The sequence below is a fragment of the Mastigoproctus giganteus genome, chromosome 13, assembly GCF_048544385.1.
Source record: "Mastigoproctus giganteus isolate SK-2022 chromosome 13, ASM4854438v1, whole genome shotgun sequence".
Taxonomy (NCBI): Eukaryota; Metazoa; Arthropoda; class Arachnida; order Uropygi; family Thelyphonidae; genus Mastigoproctus; species Mastigoproctus giganteus.
This window is the reverse complement of record NC_143587.1, coordinates 57,212,234-57,235,006: the sequence shown is the minus strand read 5'-3', so window position 1 is coordinate 57,235,006 and position 22,773 is coordinate 57,212,234. Positions and strand designations below refer to the sequence as shown.

The 22,773-nt window shown below is 35.9% G+C and overlaps 1 protein-coding gene across 1 annotated transcript in view; it reads left to right on the top strand.

The window, feature by feature from the left end:
* The window catches only part of LOC150076080 (uncharacterized), a 208,389-nt gene that overhangs the window by 70,386 nt on the left and 115,230 nt on the right, over nucleotides 1-22,773 (top strand). The window contains exons 5-6 of the mRNA XM_090387450.1: nucleotides 3,126-3,237; nucleotides 15,071-15,125. Of these exons, the coding sequence (XP_090243576.1) occupies nucleotides 3,126-3,237; nucleotides 15,071-15,125 (167 nt within the window). The remainder of the gene's footprint in view (nucleotides 1-3,125; nucleotides 3,238-15,070; nucleotides 15,126-22,773) is intronic.

The window sequence follows — 22,773 nt, the reverse complement described above, 5'->3', positions numbered from 1 at the left end:
ACGTAGATGCATCTTATCATCTGGAAAATACAGTAATTTTTGACTAGCTTGAATTCATACCAGCAGGTATGAATAAGATTATAAGATTATCTGCTTAGAAATCATTAATATCTACTGTTAATAAGATTATATACTTAGAAATCATTAAGTCATTGATAGATGCAATCAGAAGGAAGAGACCTGACCGGCAAGTAAAAATTGGGAATTACTTTGTGACAATCTCCTGTTAAATAGGACAACAAAAATTTATGAATAACTTTTCAAATACAGTATTCTGTAACTATCTTACAACCTACTCTTTATTCACCTGAAAATGGTAACTAAAGTGGTTCAAAAACATCAGTTATTTGTATTCCGTCATTATTTATTTATTTTAGTACTTTGTCCATGTGCAATTTATTTCCACTTTAAGGTTAAATAAACTTCATTAATTAATCGAAAATTGCATGAGTTAGTGTACTTCATTTATCTATTCAGTTATATCCAAGATCCTTATTTTAAAGAATTTGATATATTTATCTGTAAATATTATATGTATTTGATATGTATATATAAAAATTCAGTCCTGAAACCTTTTGTTCTTACATTGTCAAAGGACATTACTTATATATTCATTGGTTTGTATACACTTTTAGCAATAGTTTATACACTATTCTACCATTCTACCAAAAGTTATAGGATACTTGTAGTTATCAACAAAACATGTATTTCAATAGAAAAAAGTCATTCTTCATACTTTAGTATTAGTCATTCTTCCTACTTTAATAATTTGTGTATAAGTAGACTTTTATTTTATTTCCTTAAATTAGCATTATTGTTATTAAATTGGGAGTCAACAAATAGAGACACTACTTCAGTTGACCTTTTCAGGTTTCTTTTCTCCATTTGTCCACTAGTAGCAAGGATTTCCTATGTAAAACATATTTATTCAAAGAAACTAATAATATGTTGGCCCACTTTACACACACATTACATGAAAGAGTCATTCATTACATGAATGACTCTTTCATGTAATGTGTGTGTAATGACTGTGGCAACTTTCCACTAATTTCTAATAAAAAGCTGCTGTATTTTGCTTAACTCCTCCTTTAAAACATTTGAACCTCACTAACAAAGAGGATCATCTTGAACTTGCTCTAATTCTGCATTTAAGTTTATTGCAAAGATCATCAGCTCAAATTTGGGTTGATGATGTGTGTTGGCTTTTGTATTGTTCTCACATTATTTTCTTCAAACTGTGCCTCCACAGTCCTTACTTTGTAACATAAAACATTGTCATGTTGGAAGGTGCAAGGGCTGCTTCCATAAAATTGCCACAATGTGGGACATTAGGCAGAATTGTTCAAAACATTATCAACATTTTAAAATTATTTTTACATCCAGTTCCTTTGCTACTGTGTTAGTGTAACTAATTGGATTGTTCAGACAGCATCGCCCCTTAACAAATCCAAGCTGTCATTGTTGTTCAACTGTATTCCTGTCAAGATGATCCTGTAATACTTCTTTAACCACTGATTCTATTATTTTCCTAAACAAAAGTTAGGCTTACGGGAATGCACCTTAAGTCATAATTACTTACTTTGCCCTTTGAGTCCCCTTTGTGAGTAGGAGAGACACTTGACCTTAGGTATGTGGTCATCCCTGAATATAAACACAAAATATTTTTATTTGCACATCTCTGATTCTGAATCCAAGGACGTTTTCATAATTATGGCCAATTATTTGCTTCTTTTAATACAATTGGATAGATTCTGTCAGGTGCCTTATTTACTTTTAGCTTCAACAATCTCTCTTTCACTTTCTTTTCAGTTATCAAAAATTGTTTAGCTCCCTGTTAGAATTTAATATGTCTGGCATCCCTATCCCTAAACACTTCTTTATATGTGAATGTAGATGCAAAATATTTATTCAGTTTGTCATAAATATAGCATAAATATTGATAATTCCGTTAAGAATCATCAATATTTATGCCATTCATTTTCTAGTTTGCTAAGAAATTTTTTGCTACTTTTCTTCACATTCCTAACTAAGAACTTCTCATAATCTGCCTTGCTGACCGGGCTAGCCGGGTGGGTAAAGTATCTGCCTAGCAACCCAAAGGTCGCGAGTTCGAATCCCGCCTTGGGCTTGGATCAAAGTACTGCAAAAACCTTGGGAGGTGCATTATGGCCACAGAAGCTGATGCGCCAACAACTACCAAAAAAAAAAAAAAAATAATAATCTGCTTTATTTGCCTAATCCCATTTGTGACCTTGACTGCAGATTACTTTATACTTACTGTAGGTTTCTGTGTCCATCGATAAATTTTAATAGTCCCATGCATTTTTCTTCTCTCTGACTGGGCTCATCAGTTCATCTGACCTCCATTTAGGTCAAAACCTTGATCAGTATCTGTTAATTGGTATAAAAAGCTTATAGTTTTTTAGCTGGTCCCACTGAAAAGAATTTAAACACTGACTAACACCATTGTAGTCACCTTTATGAAAGTAAAATTCGTTTTCTTTACTCTTTGACAGTAGCTTTATCTTTTAAGTAAATTTCACATCAATAGATTATGATCACTGCCACAGAGTGGTTCCTTTATCTGGAGATTCTTATTTTATGAAGGGTCACTGCTGATAATCAGATCAAGGGTATTGCTTTCACTTGCTGCCTCTCTAACATGCTAGTGCGGAAAACAGTTATCCAGTATATCCAAAAAAAGCTTTAATTGTGAGAGCAACCAACTCAATATCTGGAAAGTTAAAATCTCTCATTATAAGGCATTCTGATTTACTAGCCCCTTCTATTTTAATTCTTGAGCTATTTTATTTTAAGCCATTGTATTTTAATGAGCCATTCTATTTTAATTGCTGAGCAATGGCATGCATAGACATCTGTCCCATACATAAAATTTAATTATTATGCCCATCTGAAAATCTGTTAGCTCTTCTCATTGTTTGGTATACTTCTGTTAATTCCAAGCTAACTGCTACCTTTATAGGTCAAAATATTTGTGTATTTTGTAGTAATATATCATTGCCTGCAATTAGAGGGCCATCCCATAATTTTTAATAGGGGGGGGAGAGTTTGTGTGTGTGTGTTTCTTTGAAACTATGTCTTATTTGAAGTTTTTATATTTTCAGGCTGCTGTATTGAGAGTGTTGTATTTAGTTTATCAGTTTGTGCAGAAATGGTAGCAATACTTAATGCTGTAGCTAAAGGGCATACAAAGTTTATAGCTATTGCAATTTCAAGGTAAGTTGTTATATGGGACATTTTGTAATTTTATTCTTAATTAGGAATAACATTGTTAAAGACTGATTTATTTCTCTCTTATCGCTTTCCAAAATTTTATGTCCTGAGTCTTTTTAGCCATGATTATTCTCCTGTCATGGAGAAGAATCATGGCTCATAAAATATAGAATATATATATTTTGAGTGAACATGTACCGAGGGTATTTTTTTACATTTCTCTCTCTTATAGATGCACCTTCTGGCTTTATTTTTCTTTTTCATAGTTTTATGATGTGATCTGTTGCATAATTTTGAAAAATATATTTTTCTTACAATTTCTTAGTGACACATTTTGTTGTAATTAATTTCTGTTAGTATAGTGCAGTATATTGCATTTTAAAGACTGCAGTGTTGATAGATGAAAGAAATTGTCACTGGTACATCTTCTCTGAAGTATGTTTAGATGTTTAATCAGTTTTTCATCAGTTTTCGATAAGTGGTTCTCAAAGTAGGTGCCGCGATGTCAAATTTAGCATCTTCTTACGTCTTGGCTGTTGCTACAAAAGGTCATTGATTTTCATCCAACTGTTTAAATTAGAAGTCGTCATGAAATAATTGCTGACCGCATCGCAGTGTTTATTTATATAAACCTACATATACGGAACAGCCAAGCAGTCCGCCGCGTTTGCTGTATTTGAAACAGCACAGTGCTGCTGTGAACGCTCATACTTGCTTAGCAGATCTTAGCCCTTAGCCCTAAAATTTCAATATAATTTTGTATTGTTTTTTTTTATTTTGAATTATTTTAGTTTCTGGATATAAATTAGAAAATGTACTTATTGCTCTAAAAACATTAAAATAAGTATGAAAAAACAATTGAATATTATTTCTTTAATTTAGATTTTTTTCATATAATTTATTATTCTTAGAGATATAGAAATTGTGCATAAAATGCAGTATGAGGGCAATTTTTAAATAAAAAAATTGTTTAAAAATTCTGTACCAAAAGCCAAATGTTTTTTTCATGCATTTTTCAAAAAAAAATTCCCTCATTGCCCTTCCACGTGTACCACCTTACAAAATATTTTGCCAGCACCAATGCACCCAGTGCTGGGAATTTTTCATAATGGATTTAATTTAGTGTCTTCACATTAAAAAGTTTGAGAACCATTGTGTTAGATGAACCAAAAGGTAACGCATTCATGTGTTCTTTAATTCATAATGTGTAAATTAAGCAATTTGATTAAAAAGTGTAAGTGAAGTAATATAAATAGCTTTAAACCATGTCTGGAAAATGTTTCCAAAGATGTCACTGACTAAATATTGTGATACATTTAAAGAACCACCTCCAGAACAACTCCTGTGCATTTCTAAATCAAGAAGGCTGTACTTTTTTATGTGAAAAAAAAAAAAAAAAAAAAAAAGGCCCAGATACCCAGGATTCATGCTAGAGTGATAATTTTGCATCACTGGGAAACCAGGAAAATAAAATAAAATATAAACAGTTGGGTTAAAATTTGTTTAATAATTTATTAGAACAAAAAACAAAAGCTTTTGAACGGAAGGCTGTGTCAGTTACCATTATTATAACGATACAGAATATCGTGCATGCCATGTGATGGTCATGCGTGGCACGCAATTCTCGCCACACATGACCACCATGGCATGCACATGATATTTTGTATCTTTACAATAATGATAACCGTCACAGCTGAAGAAGGGCGCCTTCCATCCAAAAGCTTTGTGTTTATTACCTTTTGTTTTTTGTTCTAATCAGTTATTAAACAAATTTTAACCCAACCATTTATATTTTATTTTATTTTCCTGGTTTCCCAGTGATGCAACATTATTACTCTAGCTTGTACACTTTTGCATAATGAATTAATATTATTTTATTATTTATGTATATATATGGTAAACATTTTCTTGGAGAAAAGTGAAATATTGTTTATTTTCATTGCATAAGGGTATGAAACTAAAGGTAGTCTTATGCAAAGTAATTTGTTAAAAGCTATTAGGTATATCAGGAAACATGCAGCACAATAGAAGGTGTAATTTCCCCACACACTCCTATTCCCTTTTAATGTGAGTGAGGTATCTGCAATAACAGCCAGTAGAGTGCTCCATGTTGTTTCAAATGTATAGTAAAGATATGGTAGGAATGAGCTAAACTTAGAAGATTTAGGTACAAAATGTTATATTACATATTCCACATGGAAACAATATAAAGGGTGCTTGTACATAGAAGAGGCACAAGAACGTTTACTAATGTTGTTGAGAAAGAGTTAGCTTTTGAGGTAAGCTTGGGGGGGGGGAATACACTAATGGTGGTTAAAAACAGAGGTAGCTTAGATTCTTGCACTGAATTGAACTGTCCTATTAGGATGCATGCTAACTTTTAAATAAATAGGGGAATACAGAGCATGCTGGAGTTTCTTATAACACTAATAAGTGAGAACTAGAATTAGCATGAGACTTGGGAAAATAATGGCATTTACTAATGGTTGTGCAGAGAGTGCTGAAAATGGCTTAATATCAAACTGGAAAATCATTGTCATAAGCAGCTTTATAGTATGTTAGGATCAAAATCAACATAAAAAGTCAGGAGAATTAATAAATTTTTATGAATATGAAGTATTGGTTAGGTCAACAAATATGGAAATAATAAGAATATCAGAAACTTGGTGTCATTATGGTATACTGGATACAAAGTATGAATATGGTAAATAAAATATATACAAAGAAGGATAGATATGACAGAAGGGATGAGGAGGGTTATGTTTTTAATTATCAAGCGTATTAATTCAGGATGAGCTTCTCCAGTAGATAACTATTGAGTCAGCTTGGCATGGCATAAGCATTATGAAAAAGAAACAAGAGTAGGAACATGTTATGGACTAGATGTCTGCAATGAGTATAATTAACATTTTCACAGACAAATTAAGAATTTTTTATTATGGGAGATATAATTTTCCAGACTAAAACTTAAGAGATGATTACTGACATAGTAGTAGGAAAACAGATATAAGGAGTATATTATAAGCCAAATGACTGATAAGTATAACAAACAATTATACAGACAAAACAGAGTGGGCAAGCAAATCAGTATGTATCACTGGAGATTTTAACTTTCTGGATATTGACTGGAGCTATTGAGTTGGCAGTTCACTCAGTAGCAGAACGTTTCTGGATTTACTAGTGGACTACTTTCTATACCAACATATAGAAAGAGCTAATCGGATTGTTGATCTAATTGTCAATGGTGATCCATTAAATATTAACAATTTTCAAATAAGGGAAATACTGACAAACTGTGATTATTGTGTATTAATGTGGGATTTATTTAAAGCAGTAACTACTTAATAACATAAAGAAATAAGGAAAGGGGAAGGGTTTTCACAAGGAGGATTGCAGTTGTCCTAGATATCTTATAAGTTCTTTCCAGTGCATCCGAATAGTAATTTTAAAAGGGACATGAATTTGCCTGCTTTTTCCAAAACTCAGGAATGCTAAATGAAAAATGTTCAAAGAAATTATTCTGGAATTATGTAGGCTTTTTATACCAATAAATGAGAATAATCGTTTTTATTGGTATTGTTCCTTGAACAATATCAAAGAAAAGGTATTGTTCAAGGTAAAATTCAAAATGTATATCAGAAGGACTGAGAAGGAAGATGCACAAGATAATTATAAATTATTACAGGAACTTTAATCCTGTAATGGATATAAATTAGTCTGTAATAGACCTTCTTAAGGGGCTAGAGTAGGTTTTGAGAAGTTCATTAATTATGTGTGCAAAGAACAGTTGCAAAGAGTTTCTTTGTTTATGTTAGCAGTGGAAAGGAATCACTTCTGTTCTGGGGAAAATAATGGGGTCACTGGTTAAAGAAGCATTACAGGATCATGTAGAGAAGATTGCAGTTATAGTTCAGACACAGCATGGGTTTGTTAAGGGGAAGTCTTGTCTGACCAATTTCATTGGATACTGTGATGTGGTCACAAGGGAACTGGATGCAACAAATAATTTTGTTATCATATACTGTTGCATAATTTAGACTAATGTTTAAATTGGAGCAGTATGGCATTAAGGGAAAGTTGCTGCTATGGATAAAGGGACGGTTGAATGGGAAAAGACAAAGAGTGGTAATCAATGGACACTGCTCTTTGTGGACTGATGTTATTATTGGAGTCCCCTAGGATTCAGTGTTGGGCCCATTGTTGTTTTCTGTATTTATCAATAATATTAATGAAGGTATATATCAGGCTTAATGTCCAAGTTTGCAGACAATACAAAGGTTAGCAGGGTTGGTAATGACAGTACGCTACTGCAACAGGATCTAGAAAAGTTGGGCAAATGGGCAGAGAGGGGGCAACTGAAGTTTAACATTGATAAATGCAAAATACTGTATATGGGTAGCAGTAACCCCAGAGTAATGTACCAACTGTGCAGTACTACACTCAAGGTAGTGGATAATGAAAAAGATCTGGGGATAATTGTGCAGTCAGATATGAAGTTATCTGAGTAGTGCAGACAGGCTGCCAGAGCAGCTCATTGGGTTTTGTCAGTGATATACAGTAATTTTTCTAGCAGGGATAAAGAGGGATTATCTCTTTTTATAAGGCAATGGGCAGGTAACACCTTGAGTACTGTATACAGGTCTGGAGGCCTCATTTCAGGAAGGATGTAGAGATGCTGGAATGAGTACAGAGAAGAACAATGGGATTGGTGAGGGGAATAACAGGTTGCTCTTACCAAGAAAGGCTCAAGTTCTGCAAATCACAGCATCTGTAGACTCAGGCACCTGTGAGGTGATCTGATTGAAGTTGTATAAGGCCTTGAATAGTTTGATCAAGCATCAGTGCTGTTGGGATTCTTCCTCCTGCTCAGAGTACACACCTGAGGGGGCATAAATTCAAATTGAGGAAAGATAGTTGTAGAATAGATGTGTGAATTTGCCTTTAACAAACTTCCATCTGCTGTTGTGGAAGTTGATAGCTTAAATAATTTCAAGGAAGAACTTGACAAATTTTTGGAGCAAATGGATGGGTGAAATGGGAAGGGTTTTTTTTTTTTTTTTTTTTTTTGGGCTGATGCTGTATAAGCTTGCTTCCTTGCATCATGTGCCTCTACTAATGCTAATCAACTATATTGGACCACATGATGTTTATGTTAACAGTATTTATTGTAATAACATTGATGATCCCAGACTTGTTGCTGTTAAACTGAATAAATATTTTGAACTCATATCACATCTGAAGAAGTTTTAAACTTTAGGATGTCAGGAATATAGCTAATACTCACTTGGAGTTAAATGAGTATAATAATTTAAAGAAAGCTGAAAGAGAAATTGTTGTGGTTTTAAGTAAACAAGGCATCTGAGGTTGATGGATGTGATCTGATTATATTAAAAAGACACATTAAAAGAGACAATCAAACTTTTAGCAATAATAATAATGGAAATGAGTACATCTTTGGATTCAGGGAAATCTCTGTAGATTGAAGAACTGTCAAACACTTTTACCCACTGTGGTTGCTGTTTTAATATGAACCAAAAGCTTGCATTAATATTAGCCAAGACTTATAGTACCATTATTTCTTCATTAAATTTTTAGCTATAGCTTATATATTTGGTACTCACCTCATAATCTGAAAAGTTATAGATGTGGATTCAAGTAAGGTGAAAAGAATTAAAAATTGTTAAAGTTAAAAAATGCCCTAAAGAAGAAAAGAAGTGCATGACTCTTTTCTCAGGTTGTCATACATAAATAACTTACATCATTGTTGTAATGTTGTCATACATTTAACTTACATCCCCACTTATATATGTATGATAACCTGAGAAAAGAGCCATGCACTTCTTTTCTTCTTTAGGGCATTTTTTAACTTTAACAATTTTTAATTCTTTTCACCTTACTTGCATCAACATTTTTAACTTTATGGATTAAGAGGTGAGTACCAAAAACATAAGCTATATAGCTAAAAATTTAACTATGCACAAAAGCATATTGTGCATCAGCATAAATATGATCATTTTATTTACATTGAAAGTAAAACTTTCAAGATTATTTTCTTGGCATAAACTCTAATCATATCAGTATGTTACCTAAATTGCTATTGCTTCTTCTAATTCACCTCAGTGGATGCAAAATTTTTATGAACTAGCATACTAAAGCAATCTTATTTTGCTTCTCACATAGACCATAACAGTGCCTTTAGATGACGATGCAAAGTATAGACTTGTGGCTACCATCTTTTTAATGTTGTTCTACCACATTAGACGTGAAGTGTCAGTGACTAGTCTTAGTTATCCATGGGCATTCAAAAATATGCTTCATGTGCACTGTGAAACTTAGTGCCACCTAAAATCTTGTACTTGACTTGATGTGGATCATGTGGTATCTGCTGATATGTCAGACAGATTCTGGAGGGAGCATATAACATCAACCATAACAATCCAATACCAAACAAATTGTACTCAGTGCATCTAAGTTATGAAAGAAATGTAGAAAAATCAAGTTACCCCTCCAAAATAAATTTTTGGTACACAGTGTTATCTATAACAGTTTTGTCCAACATTTTGGGCTGGTTATTTGCTTTTGTATATTTTTAAGATATGTTGGAGGGTGCCATAAAAAAACCCCATTAAATATTTACAAAAAAAATTAAAATAAGCATATATTTTGCAAAATTGAGAAATACAGTCAGTCCACGTATAGCATGATTGTTGTATTCCTATAAACCCTCGTGCAATACAAATAACAGGCCCTATGGGAAAAATAGGGTTAGGTGCCGACCACCCAAGTTTGAACACACATTTGTAACCAAAACATTACCATTAATAGTTGTAATAAAATACTTACGTATTTTATTACGACTATTATGTAAAATATTGCTAATGCTTTTGCTTCTATCATAAGCAAACTTGTTCTTTGTTTGATTTTCTATCCAAACAGATGACAGCCGTTCCATCTCTTCCAATCCTTGGTGTCTTGATCTAATGGATTTTATTACACTTTGAGTTGTTCCTGCTATGAAAGTTGTTTTTATTTTCTCTGCATTCTTTCTAATTCTCAGCGTTGCCTCATTTAGGCATGTAGCACATGCAATAATTTGGTACTGAAATTGAAATTTTATTGAAATTAAATCAAAATCATGACTCAGACCAGAGCAGCAAAGCAAAAGGCTCAAGCTAATGGGAGTGCTGTGGCTCAGGGGAGAACTGAGGGAGGCACGTTGCCCTCTGAATCACAGCCTTTTAAAATGCACTGCTTGCATGATTTTTGTGGAGCAATTGGATACGGGACATGATATTGCCATGGGGGATGTCTTTGTGTGTGCGCGATGCAAGGAGTGTAAGGAAATCAGGCGGCAACTCAGTGTTGTTATGGGCCTATGTGAGAGCTTGAAGGACAGGGTGGATGCCCTCGAGGGATCTAAATCGAGGGACCCCATCAAGCTCTCAGCTGCCCACATCAATGCCAGAGCTTGCACTTGTTCATCGCACAACACAGCGGCAACCCACAAGGCAGAATGCGCTATTCCCACAAGAACTAGTAGTTGCTGGTAACACTAGTGTCAGGGAAATGGGGAACATGCTTTGTAAAAAGGATAGGTGGAACAGGCCAGGGTATGTCTGCCAGGGGCAGAGGTTGATGACGTTGTAGAGCGGATATCATCTTTTAAGGGCACAAAAGGTGATATAGTTGTACACGTTGGCACTAATGATATTAAGAGTAGGAGACTGGCAGAATTACTTAACAAGTACAGGTCACTGTTGAAAAAAAAGCTGTGAATTAGGGTTGAATTTGAAAGTGTCTGCATTTCTGCCCAGACACTATAGGAGGGAGTATATGATGAGAGCCTTGTCGATCAATTGGCCCTGGAAAGATTGTGCAAGGCTCAAGGGGTAGAATTTTTTTCAGCCTGGTCTGTACTTGTTAACAGGAGAGACTGCTTCTACAGGGATGGGATACACTTAAATAGAAAGGGTGCAAGAATATTTTCTGATGCTATCGAGGCAGTGTTAGGTGGGTCGGAAAACTGCTAGCTTGGGGGGGGGATACAAGAACTAATAGATTAACAGTAGCCACTGGCAGAGGTGAAAGTGATTCTTACACTGCTTCTATTGGAATGAGCAGCAGCCTGGAAAACAAGATGGAGGATATTTCAGAGACTGCTGGGAGCCATTGCGGTACAAGAAACACATGGGTTGTGTTAGGGTAGCCAAGAATAGGAACAGGTGCATGTATACTGGTGTGTATATCAATGCTAGGAGTTTGGTAAATAAATTTGATGAATTTGAGGTATTTCTCAAAACATCAAAGGCAGATATTGTTGGGATATCAGAGACGTGGTGTCACACAGATATAAGGAATGCAGAACTGGAATTTGGGGGAGTACAATTTGTACAGAAAGGAGAGACAGGATAGGAAGGGAGGAGGGGTTATGCTATTAGTTAAGAAACACAAAATCCAAGGAAGTGCAGCCAGTCGACATCACTGGACAGTGCAGTGTAGAGTCAGTTTGGTGTGACATAAGTATTGGGAGATCAAAACTGAGAGTAGGAGTGTACGATAGGCCTAATGACTCTGATGAGTATAATAAGAAACTGTACAGGGAAATAGAGTGGGCCAATAAATCAGAGAGTCTTATAATGGGGGATTTTAATTTCCCAGATATTGACAGGAATTTGTGGGTTGGTCACTCACACACCAGCAAGACTTTTGGGGATTTATTGGATGATTGTTTTCTACATCAGCATGTTCGGGAGGCAACTAGAGGGAGTAATACTTGATTTGATTATCGGTAGTGATTCTTCATGCATTACGAATCTGCAGATAAAGGAACAACTTGGTGGCAGTGATCACAGTGTGCTGAAGTGGTATTTACTCAAAGAGGTAACTACCATCAGGGGTAAAGGGAAGGGTTTTTGCTTTCATAAAAGTGACTACGGTGGTCTGAGACAGTATTTAAATTCTGCACAGTGGGACCAATTGATGTTGTTACCAACAGCAAATTCAAAATGGGAATCATTGAAAGAACTTATCTTGGAAGCTACTAGGCTTTACATACCAACTAAGAAATATTGTTCAAGGTTTAGGCCTAAACAGAGAAGAAAAATGCATGGGATACATATAAATTAACATGTGACACAGAAGCCTATGATAGATATAAGTTGATCTGTAACCAAGTTACAAAGGAGGTTAGGCAGGCGAAGGCAGATTATAAGTAATCTTTGGCAAAGGATGCAAAGAAAAACAGCAAAGAGTTCTTTACTTTGTAAACTCTAGAAGGAAGGGGATGAATCAGATTGGTCCACTTGATATCGACAGTTTAAATGTTGATGATCCTGCTCAGGTAGCTAACAAATTAAATGAATATTTTGCATCGACATTCACACATGAGGAGATATTCTGCGAGGGTGTTTTCAACTCTGGCAGTTAGCTAGATAATCTTGTAATAACTGAAAGTAAAGTGGAGGAGAAATTGTTGTCTGGAAAGGCACCTGGGGTGGATGGGATCTATCCAGTTATATTAAAGGAGGCAGCAAAGGAAGTAAGCAAACCCTTAGCCATAATTATGAGAGCTTCCTTGTACTCAGGGGAGGTACCCATAGACTGGAGATGTGCAAATGTGACCCCAATTCACAAAGGAGGATCAATGGCTGACACAAGTAATTATAGACCTGTGAGTTTAACTTCTGTTCCAGGAAAATTAATGGAGGCACTGGTTAAAGAAGCACTGCAGGATCATCTAGACAAGACTTCAGTTATAGTTCGGACACAGCATGGTTTGGTTAAGGGAAAGTGTTGCCTGACCAATTTGATTGGATACTATGATGCAGTCACAAAAGAACTGGATGCAGGGAATAACTTTGATATTATATATTCGGATCTTAGAAAGGCTCTTGATACTGTTGCACATGGAAGACTGCTGCACGAATTGGAGCAGTGTGGCATTGGAGGCAAATTGCTGCTATGGATAAAGGGGTGGTGGAGGGGGAGAAGACAGAGAGTGGTAATCAATGGACACTGCTCGTCGGGGACTAATGTTATTAGTGGAGTCCCTCAGGGTTCAGTGTTGGGTCCATTATTGTTTTCTGTATTTATAAATGATATTGATGATGGTATATCAAGCTTAATGTTCAAGTGTGCAGACAATACAAAGGTTGGCAGGGTTGTTAAGGACACTAATGACAGTACGCTGCTGCAACAGGATCTAGAAAAGTTGAGCAGATGGGTTGAGAGGTGGCAACTGAAGTTTTACATTGACAAATGTAAGGTACTGCATATGGGAAGCACTAACCTCAGATTAACTTATTAATTGCGTGGTACTACACTGATAGTGGTAGAGAGTGAAAAGGACCTGGGGGTAATTGTGCAGGCAGATATTAAGTTTTCTGAGCAGTGCAGATGGTCTGCAAGAGGAACTCATGGTGTCTTGTCAATGATATACAGGAATTTTTCTAGCAGGGATAAGGAGGTGATCATCCCTGTGTATAAGCCAATGGTTAGGCCACACCCTGAGTACTGTATACATATCCGAAGGCCTCATTTCAAGAAGGATGTAGAGCTGTTGGAATGAGTACAGAGAAGGGTAACAAGATTAGTGAATGGAACAAAGGGGTGCTCTTATGAAGAAAGGCTTAAATTTTGCAAATTACAGTGTTTGGAGACTAGGCACCTGCAAGGTGATCTGATAGAGGTGTATAAAATCTTGAATGGTTTGAGCATGCTCAATGCTGATGGGATTCTTTCTCTTGCTCAGAATAATCGCCTGAGAGGGCATAAATTCAAATTGAGGAAAGACAGTTGTAGGATAGATGTGCGGAAGTTTGCCTTTAAGTAGTGGGTGGTTGATTGCTGGAACAGACTTCCATCTGTCGTTGTAGAAGTTGATAGCTTAAACAGATTCAAGGCAGAACTGGACAAGCATTTGGAGTGAGTGAATGGGTGAAATGAGAAGGGGGCATGTTTTTTTTTTTTTTTTTTTTTTTTTTTGGCTGATGCTATATAAGCTTGGTTTCTTGCATCATGTGCCCTTGCTAATGCTAACTTATGCTACAGGGTTTCCTGTTTTAAATGAAAAAAAAGTGGAGCTTCTGAAAATGGTATGGATGAAGATGACGATGAAGAAAATTACATCAACCCTTTGCCTATGCGTGCTGAGGAAACCGCTGTGCTAGAGACTGTGATGGCTTAGTACGAGCAACAAACTGGATGCTGTTCAACTCAATTACTATTGCTGAAAAGAGAGAGATCTGGCAGTCAAGAAATGAAGTTCGAAAATGGTGCAGCAAAAAATAAGGGATTATTTTCATTAAAGGCCTATAAATATGTGTTATTGTGGTTGAAAGTTCCATTTTTTTTTTGTTACCTATGAATAAAAATACGTAAGTACAACTTAGTCTTTTTATTTCTAAACTTATTAAACACTTTCTTTTAGTTTCCAGATAGTATTTTTAATGAGTTTGAAAATCCAAACAAATCGGAAATCCGAACTACCTCTGGTTCCAAATAGTTTGGATTATTGATGCTTTACTGTATTTAACTTTATATAATTTGGTTGCTATTTAAAATAGTGTGCTGCTATTGTTTGTTGTTGGACTTTATAATTAAAACTTGCATTATTTAACTGGTGTTTGTTGATGCAATGTGATGTTGAATCGATTGCTTATTGGAATCAGGGAATTTTTATCACATAATAGGTTTTTGACTTGGCTGTATATTCTGACTTGTGTTACATTTTGTATACAGTTTAATCATCTAGTGTTCTTATTTTCATTTTAATTTTAGATTAATATCTTATTTAATTTTTGTAAGTTGTAGTCATTGATAATTGTCTCCATTTTAGTGCGGGAAAGAATTTTATTGGTCCTTGTGGAAAGTGTAGAGAACTAATGTCCAAGGTAATATTTTTACAGTTATCATAAAATAATAATTATAATAGTTAATATAATAATTGTACTATTAAATTGATTGATAGTGTTATGTAATACTATTAAAGAAATATGTGATTATTGTTAACTCTCCAAGTGGGCAGCCTACAAAAACTGATATGAGCAGGCTTGTGCAATCCCCCATCTCCTCCATCATGCAGTATGATTGATGCCTTTTCAGGTTATGATGGACATAATCATGACAAGATCCAATCTTCCTTATATTTTGAGGGAGCAGCTCTAAAATGGTATTTGCATTCCAGTTGCTAGATAGTCCACTGGGCCAAACCTATTGGTAACTCTTTAGGTGGCATCTGGATCAGCTAGTGTATAATCTTGCTGCCTCTACTCTGCCAGATAGTGACTGGAGGGAGTTCAAGTAGTGTGTATGCAGTGGGCATTGTCAAGGCCATGTTATGTCAAGTAGCTAGGTATATTCTTGCCACATGTGTGCTTTATCCAAAAATTTCATTACTTTATACATGTCTTTCCCAACTTTTCTTACTACTGAATACATTATGAATAGTCAAACTAATAGAATAAACTTATCTGCAAAAAGATCTAAATCTCCCAAACTTCCTCATTCATTTCACCAATATACATGTTATCAGTTCCAATTTCAACGATGTCCGTTTCCACTTACAGTCTGTCTGCCAAACCCCATATACTTTTTCTTACAGAATCCCAGTTGTTGGCTGATTCAACCACTATCCATCTCAGTTGTCCTAATTATTTTCTGTACAATTCCTTTTGCTTCAAAGATAGTACTTGTGCATATGTCCACTTTGCTATTCCTTGTCATAGACTTAATAATCTAGAATCTCCCCTTTTTGATCTTTACTATCTTAAAATCTCTCTACTTCATTCTGTCTAATTCATCTGTTACCTCTATTGTTCTCTGAACTCTTCTAATTACTTGGAACCCTTTGATTTCCTTTCTTTGAAACTTGACTTTCTCCAGTCCAACTTTCCTAACAGGTAATTTTTCTTGATGATTTAATGTTCATAACTCCAGCTGGCTTCTGTTTTCTAGTCACTCAGACCTGGCTGATCAAGGTGCTGAGGCTTTTGCAATTACCGTTGACCACACATGGATTGTTCATTTACCTACCAGAAAAGCAGACAGTCCTTACCACACAGCCAACACTCTTGATCTTTTGCTCATGAACAACCATTCCAAGTACATGGTTTAGATGAATGGTCCTCTAGGCTCCTCAGGTCACAACTTGGTGGTGGTCTCTTTTCCAATGGAGCCTTTCTCTCATGGCCATTCTCAGCATCAATTGTTTGGCATTGCAAGAATGCAAACGGAGATAATCTGTAACATTTCTATTATTTTTTTTAAGTTGAATTACTGTTCTTTTCGATGTCAGTGTTTGCTTAGATCATGTCAATGAAATTATTCTTGTATGTATGAAATTCTTTATTCCACATTCCACTTTAAAATCTCATCCTTTATGTAAACCTTAGTTTTCTAATAAATGTGGTAAGGCTGTTCAAGATAAGAATATTGCATATAGTAATTGGCTTGCATTATCATTAGCACAGGCATATGATGCAAGAAAGAAAGCTTATACAGCATCAGCAAAAAAAAAACCTCTTCTCATTTCACCTTTCGTTTTGCTGTAAATGTTTGTCTAGTTCTGCCTTGAATTTATTTAAGCTGTCAACTTCTACAACGACAGATGGAAGTTTGTTCCAGCTATCAACCACCCACTGCTAAAGGAAAATTTCTGCACATGTATTCTACAACTGTCTTTCCTCAATTTGAATTTATGTACCCCCAGGTGATTAATCTGGGCAATAGGAATAATCCCATTAGCACTGAGCATGCTCAAACCATTCAAAACCTTATTACACTGTAATAAGATTACTTCGCAGGTGCCTAGTCTCCAGACACTGTAATTTGCAAAACTTAAGCCTTTCTTTGTAAAGACAACCCTTTATTCCATTCACTAAACTCATTACCCTTCTCTGTACTCGTTCCAGTAGCTCTACATCCTTCTTACAATGAGGCCTCCAGACCTGTATACAGTACTCAAGTTTTGGCTGACCATTGCCTTATACAAGGGGATAATGACCTTATCCCTTCTAGAAAAATTTCTGTATATCACTGACAAGATACCACGAGCTACTTTTGCAGACTGTCTGCGCTGCTCAGAAAACTTCATATCTGACTGCACAGTTACCTCCAGGTCCTTTTCATTCTTTACCACCTGAGTGTAGTACCATAAAGTTGATACATTACTCTGCAGTATTTTACATTTGTTAATGTTAAACTTCAGTTGCCACTTCTCAGCCCATCTGTTCAACTTTTCTAGATCCTGTTGCAGTAGCATACTGTCATTAGTGTCATTAACAACCCTGCCAACCTCGTATCGTCTGAAAACTTAGACATTAAGCTTGATATACCATCATCAATATTATTTATAAATACAGAAAACAATAATGGACCCAACACTGAACCCTGAGGGACTCCACTAATAATATTAGTCCACGATGAGCAGTGTCCATTGATTACCACTCTCTGTCTTCTCCCCCCTCTTTTTTATTTTTTTTTATTTTGGTAGTTGTTGGTGCATCAGCTTCTGTGGCCATAGTGCACCTCCCAAGGTTTTTGCAGTACTTTGACCCAAGCCCGAGGCGGGATTCGAACCCTCGACCTTTGGGTTGCCAGGCAGGCACTTTACACACCTGGCTAGCCCGGTCGGCCTTCTCCTCCCCCTCAACCACCCCTTTATCCATAGCAGCAATTTGCCTCCAATGCCACACTGCTCCAATTTGTGCAGCAGTCTTCCATGTGCAACAGTATCAAAAGCCTTTCTAAGATCCAAATATATAATATCAAAGTTATTCTTTGCATCCTGTTCCTTTGTGACCATATCATAGTATCCAATCAAATTGGTCAGACAAGACTTCCACTTAACAAACCCATGCTGTGTCCTAACTATAACTGAAGTCTTTTCTAGATGATCCTGCAGTGCTTTTTTAACAAGTGCCTCTATTAATTTCCCTGGAACAGAAGTTAAAACTAACAGGTCTATTATTTACTTGTGTCACCCTTTGATCCACCTTTGTGAATTGAGGTTCTCCCACCATCTCTTAAAACCCAATGGTTTTCCATTGTCACATCAGCTAAAGACAAAATGGACTTACTAGCATCCTACTTTTATTCTATCTCTTGTATTTGATGATCTTGGTAAACTACTACACTACCATCCTCAGTTTAATCCACTCAATGCTTCCTGTGGTCTGCTGTCAAAAGTATGTCAGAAGAATTTTAATGCCAAGAAAGCTCCAGTTCCCAATTCTATTTCTCCACTTTCTCCTGAGCTGTGTTCTGTTCGGTGTTGCCTTTTTGTGCTTTCTTATTTTGCCGGTGTTTTTTCTTCTGCTTACAAATTTGTTCATATCAAGACAGTTCCTAAAAAAGGAGACAAATCCCTTCCATCCAGTTATCATCCTAATGCACTTATTTCTATTCTTTCTAAAGTAATTGCAAAATCCATTAACCACCAACTCCCTAAGCCTTTCATCTGATCAATGGTCACCAATATGGATTCTGTCAGAGTTAAACCACTGATGATACATTGGCTTACGTCTATGGATAAATTAATTGGAAAAGTTTGAAACTCAAGCACTTGCTCTTCAAAGTCTTTTGACAGTGTTTGGCTTAAAGGTCTCCTAAATAAGCTTTAATCTTAAGGATTGCCAACTGTTTTTTGTAATTGGGTATCCAGTTTTCTCTCTGATGTTGCAATGAATCGAATAGGTTCTTTGCATTGGTCTTTACTGATATTTGAGTCCTGAAATTAGTGATTTTCAAATTACTGACTGTTTATTAGAAAAACTTTCAAGCATAAAGGCAAGCAAGGCTCTCAGAGTTGATGGCTTATACCAAATAATTTTGAGGGAGATGGTCAGAGAATGTATTGAGCCAATGAGGTTAATTATGAGGGGATCATTGGACTCAGGAGAGATTCCTTTGGATTGGAGAAGCACCAACATATTGTCAATACAGAAAGGCAGTTCTAAGGGTGAACTTTGTAACTAAAGACCACTTAGTCTGACTTCAGTGGTAAGGAAAGTGTTAGAAGCCATACTATGATTTTTTTAGTGTTTCATTGAGGTGAATATTCACCTCAATGAAACACTAAAACATGATTTTAGTGTTTTAGTGTTACCGCCTCTTTGAGGCGGTAATCCTTGGAGGGGATGAACGTTTTTGCCTGAAACGCTCCCGAGCCACTTCTGGTTCCGACGGGAACAGTATACGTTTACGTGAGACGCACCGCGAACCTGCTGGTATTTAATGATGCACCGCAGAATAGAAGTACATTGTTGGGAAAGAAGGCAGAAGCCTTTGAAAGGTTCAGTTAGTATTTTAGCGCTTTTAACCTAGTATATTTTATTCTATTTTAAATTCGGTATTTGTATTATCACCTTGTATATTTACTGTATATCACAGTTGTCTTATTTTAAAATTGCTATCATCAGTAATATGGTATTTTGTTTTGTTTGTAAATAAATTTATTGTAAATATTAAAATTTTAAGAATTTGGTTCTTCGGCTTTCGTTTTTACTTCAATGGTTGGTGAGAAACACTAAAAAATCATAGTATGAATATACCCAACCCCAGAGGCCTATTTGAAGAATAGTTAGAAGCCATGACTAAGAGTGCAATCCAGGGATATATATATAAAAGAAATGGCATTCTGGATGACACACAAGGTGGTTTGTTAAGGGAAAATCATGTTTAACTAACCTAGTAAGCTATTTTGACACAGTTACTCATGAGCTGGATGTAGGAACAATTTCCACATAGTTTATTTGGATTTTAGCAAAGCATTTGACTCAGTCCCTCATGAGAAGTTACTGTATAAGCTGAAACATATTGGGGTTACTGGAAAGGTTCTAAGATGGATTGTAGGGTGGCTGTATGGCAAAAGGCAGAGGGTTGTGATCAGTGGATATTCTTCAGAATGGTGTAATGTCAGAAGTGGATCCCCCCCCCCCCCCCCCGAGAATTAGTTCTCGGACCACTGTTGTTTTTGATTTTCATAAACAACATTGATAAAGGACGTGATGTCAAAATCTGCAGACAACGTAAAGATTGGATGAGTCATTAATGACCAGTGCTAAGCAGCCCTACTTCAGGAGGACTTGAAGAGGCTTCAAAAATAGTAAAAATGGCAGCTGTATTTTAATGCAGCAAAATGCAAGGTTTTACACTTGGGGAAAGGCAACCCCAAAATAAATTATACACTTGGTGGGTTGAATTAAAAACTGTAGAAGAGAGGAATCTGAGTGTTATGATATGGGCAGACACAATTTTAGCAGCAGTGTAAACAGGTGACCGGAAAAGCCCATGGTTGTCTATCAATGATTTATCAAACATTATCCTATAGAGATATCGTAATTCCACTGCATTTGGAATACTTTGTCCATGTATGGAGACCTCCTTTAAAAAAGATATAGAGCTTCTTGAAAAGGCCCAAGGATTGGCAACTCGCATGATGTGATTGGCAAATGGGCAACTGGCACCTTAGAGGGGAATTGATTGAGGTTTATAAGGCTCTGAGAGGGATCAGTAAGGTGAAAAGGCAGAATTTTCACTGTTATAAAGAATTCCAGAACAAGAGGCCATAAATTCAAATTGCAGGGGAAGGGGTTTAGATTTTCTTTTAGCCAGTGAGTTAACTACTGAATTGATTGCCTCTGCAGGTAGTTGAGGCTGACAGTGTGAAGAAATTCAAAAGTCAACTGTATAGTTACCTACATGAGAAGGGAAGTGCATAATTTGTATTTTCCTTTTTTTTCCCCCTTTCTTTTTGGCTAGTGCAGCAAAAGCCTGTGGCTAACTTGTACTATATGGCTATATTAATACTGGTTACTGCAGGTGATGGTAGATGGTTGTCTTTTAACTTCTCAAGTTATTCTGGTGTTCTCCAGTCTTCAGTTTTTTGTTCCATTCTTTTTCTCTTGTATATTAATGAAATTCTCCATTGGCTGGAAATTCTATCCATAGTTCTGCTGATGATAGTGCATTGCATTCTGCCTTCCAGTTTGAAAAACCTTGCACTGCAGAAACAGCTTCAACTTTTTGAATATCCTCTACTAATTCCCAAAATGCTGATCTCTAGCTAATTGTCCAGTGGGACAAAGATAATTGTTAATTTCAATCCTTCTAAAACTCAGTCCTTTCTTATATCTCGCTGAAAGGATTCTTCTGCTCCTATGCTTATCTTCAATGACACTCAGATTTCTAGACAAGATCACATGTTTCTGTTAGGGATTTTCCTGACTTTTAATCTCCTTTGGCATAAGAACATCACAAATATTTCTTCTTTGGCATATAAAATACTGGGTTTTCTGTTTTGTTCCTGTCATTACTTTTCTTCTGAACTCACTCTGGAAATCTCAGATCCACCTACCATGGAATATTGCTTCAACATCTAGGGTGGTGTCCCCATAACCCCCTCTCTCTCTCGGGCTACTTGGCTCCATTTAAAATGGAAAAGTTAGGTTAATTAATAACTCATCTCTTACAAAATCTCTCCATTCCCTATCTAATAGTCATTTTGTTTCTGTTGCATGCCTTTTCTATGGATATGTGCATAGACACTGCTCTTCCAAAATTGGCTTCTGTAAATCCTGTCTCTCTTTCTCCCAAACTAGTCTGAACATGTACTGCAACCAGTCAATATCCAATTACTTCAGATGTAGAATAGATGTGCGGAAATTTGGTGGTTAATTGCTGGAACAAACTTCCATCTGTCGTTGTGGAAGTTGATAGGTTAAATAAATTTAAGGAGGAACTAGATAAACATTTAGAGGGAATTGTTTTGTAAATTTTTTTTTTTTTTTTTTTTTTTTTGGCTGATGCTGTATACACTTGTTTTCTTGCATCACATGCCACTACTACTACTGTTCAACTTCAAACTCACAGAACCAACCTTTCTTCTTCCTCATTTATCTCTTGAACTTCAGTTTTCTGGAACAACCCCACATCACACATATTTCTTGAAAATTACAATCTACAGAAATTCAAGTCTGTCAATAAATATCTTCTTTGATGTGCTCAACCTCCAACCCACACATAGTACCAATACTATATGTTCTTATGTCTTTTATGTTTGGGGTTTTCATTTGAAAATAAAAAAACAAACAAATATGCAGCTTCTGCAGGCCATTTTTATAAATATTTTAAAGGTTAGTGTTCTGAGTTGACATCTGTAATTCCACCTTTTTTTCTAAACCAGTCTGAGTGCATCACTGCTAGTCAACATCCATTCACCCTTCAACTTGAAACTCACTGAACTTTTTCTTTTCCTTATTTATTCCTTCTGTTTTTGTTCATTGGTACAGCTTTCCTTTGCATTTACCATGCAGCCACAATTTAAAGCTTCTCTTTGTCGGGCATGTTCTTTGGAAGATATGGAAGAAAGAGAATTACATAAAAAACTTAATTAGTTCCAAAAATACCTACCAGGGGAAAATTCTTATTGTGAATGGATTAACTTGCTACATGATTGGGGTGGCCATGCATACAGCATATGAAGAGCACACTGCTAACAGAGTTGGTAATAAGGGCACCTCCGTAGCCAGGTGGGCAGAA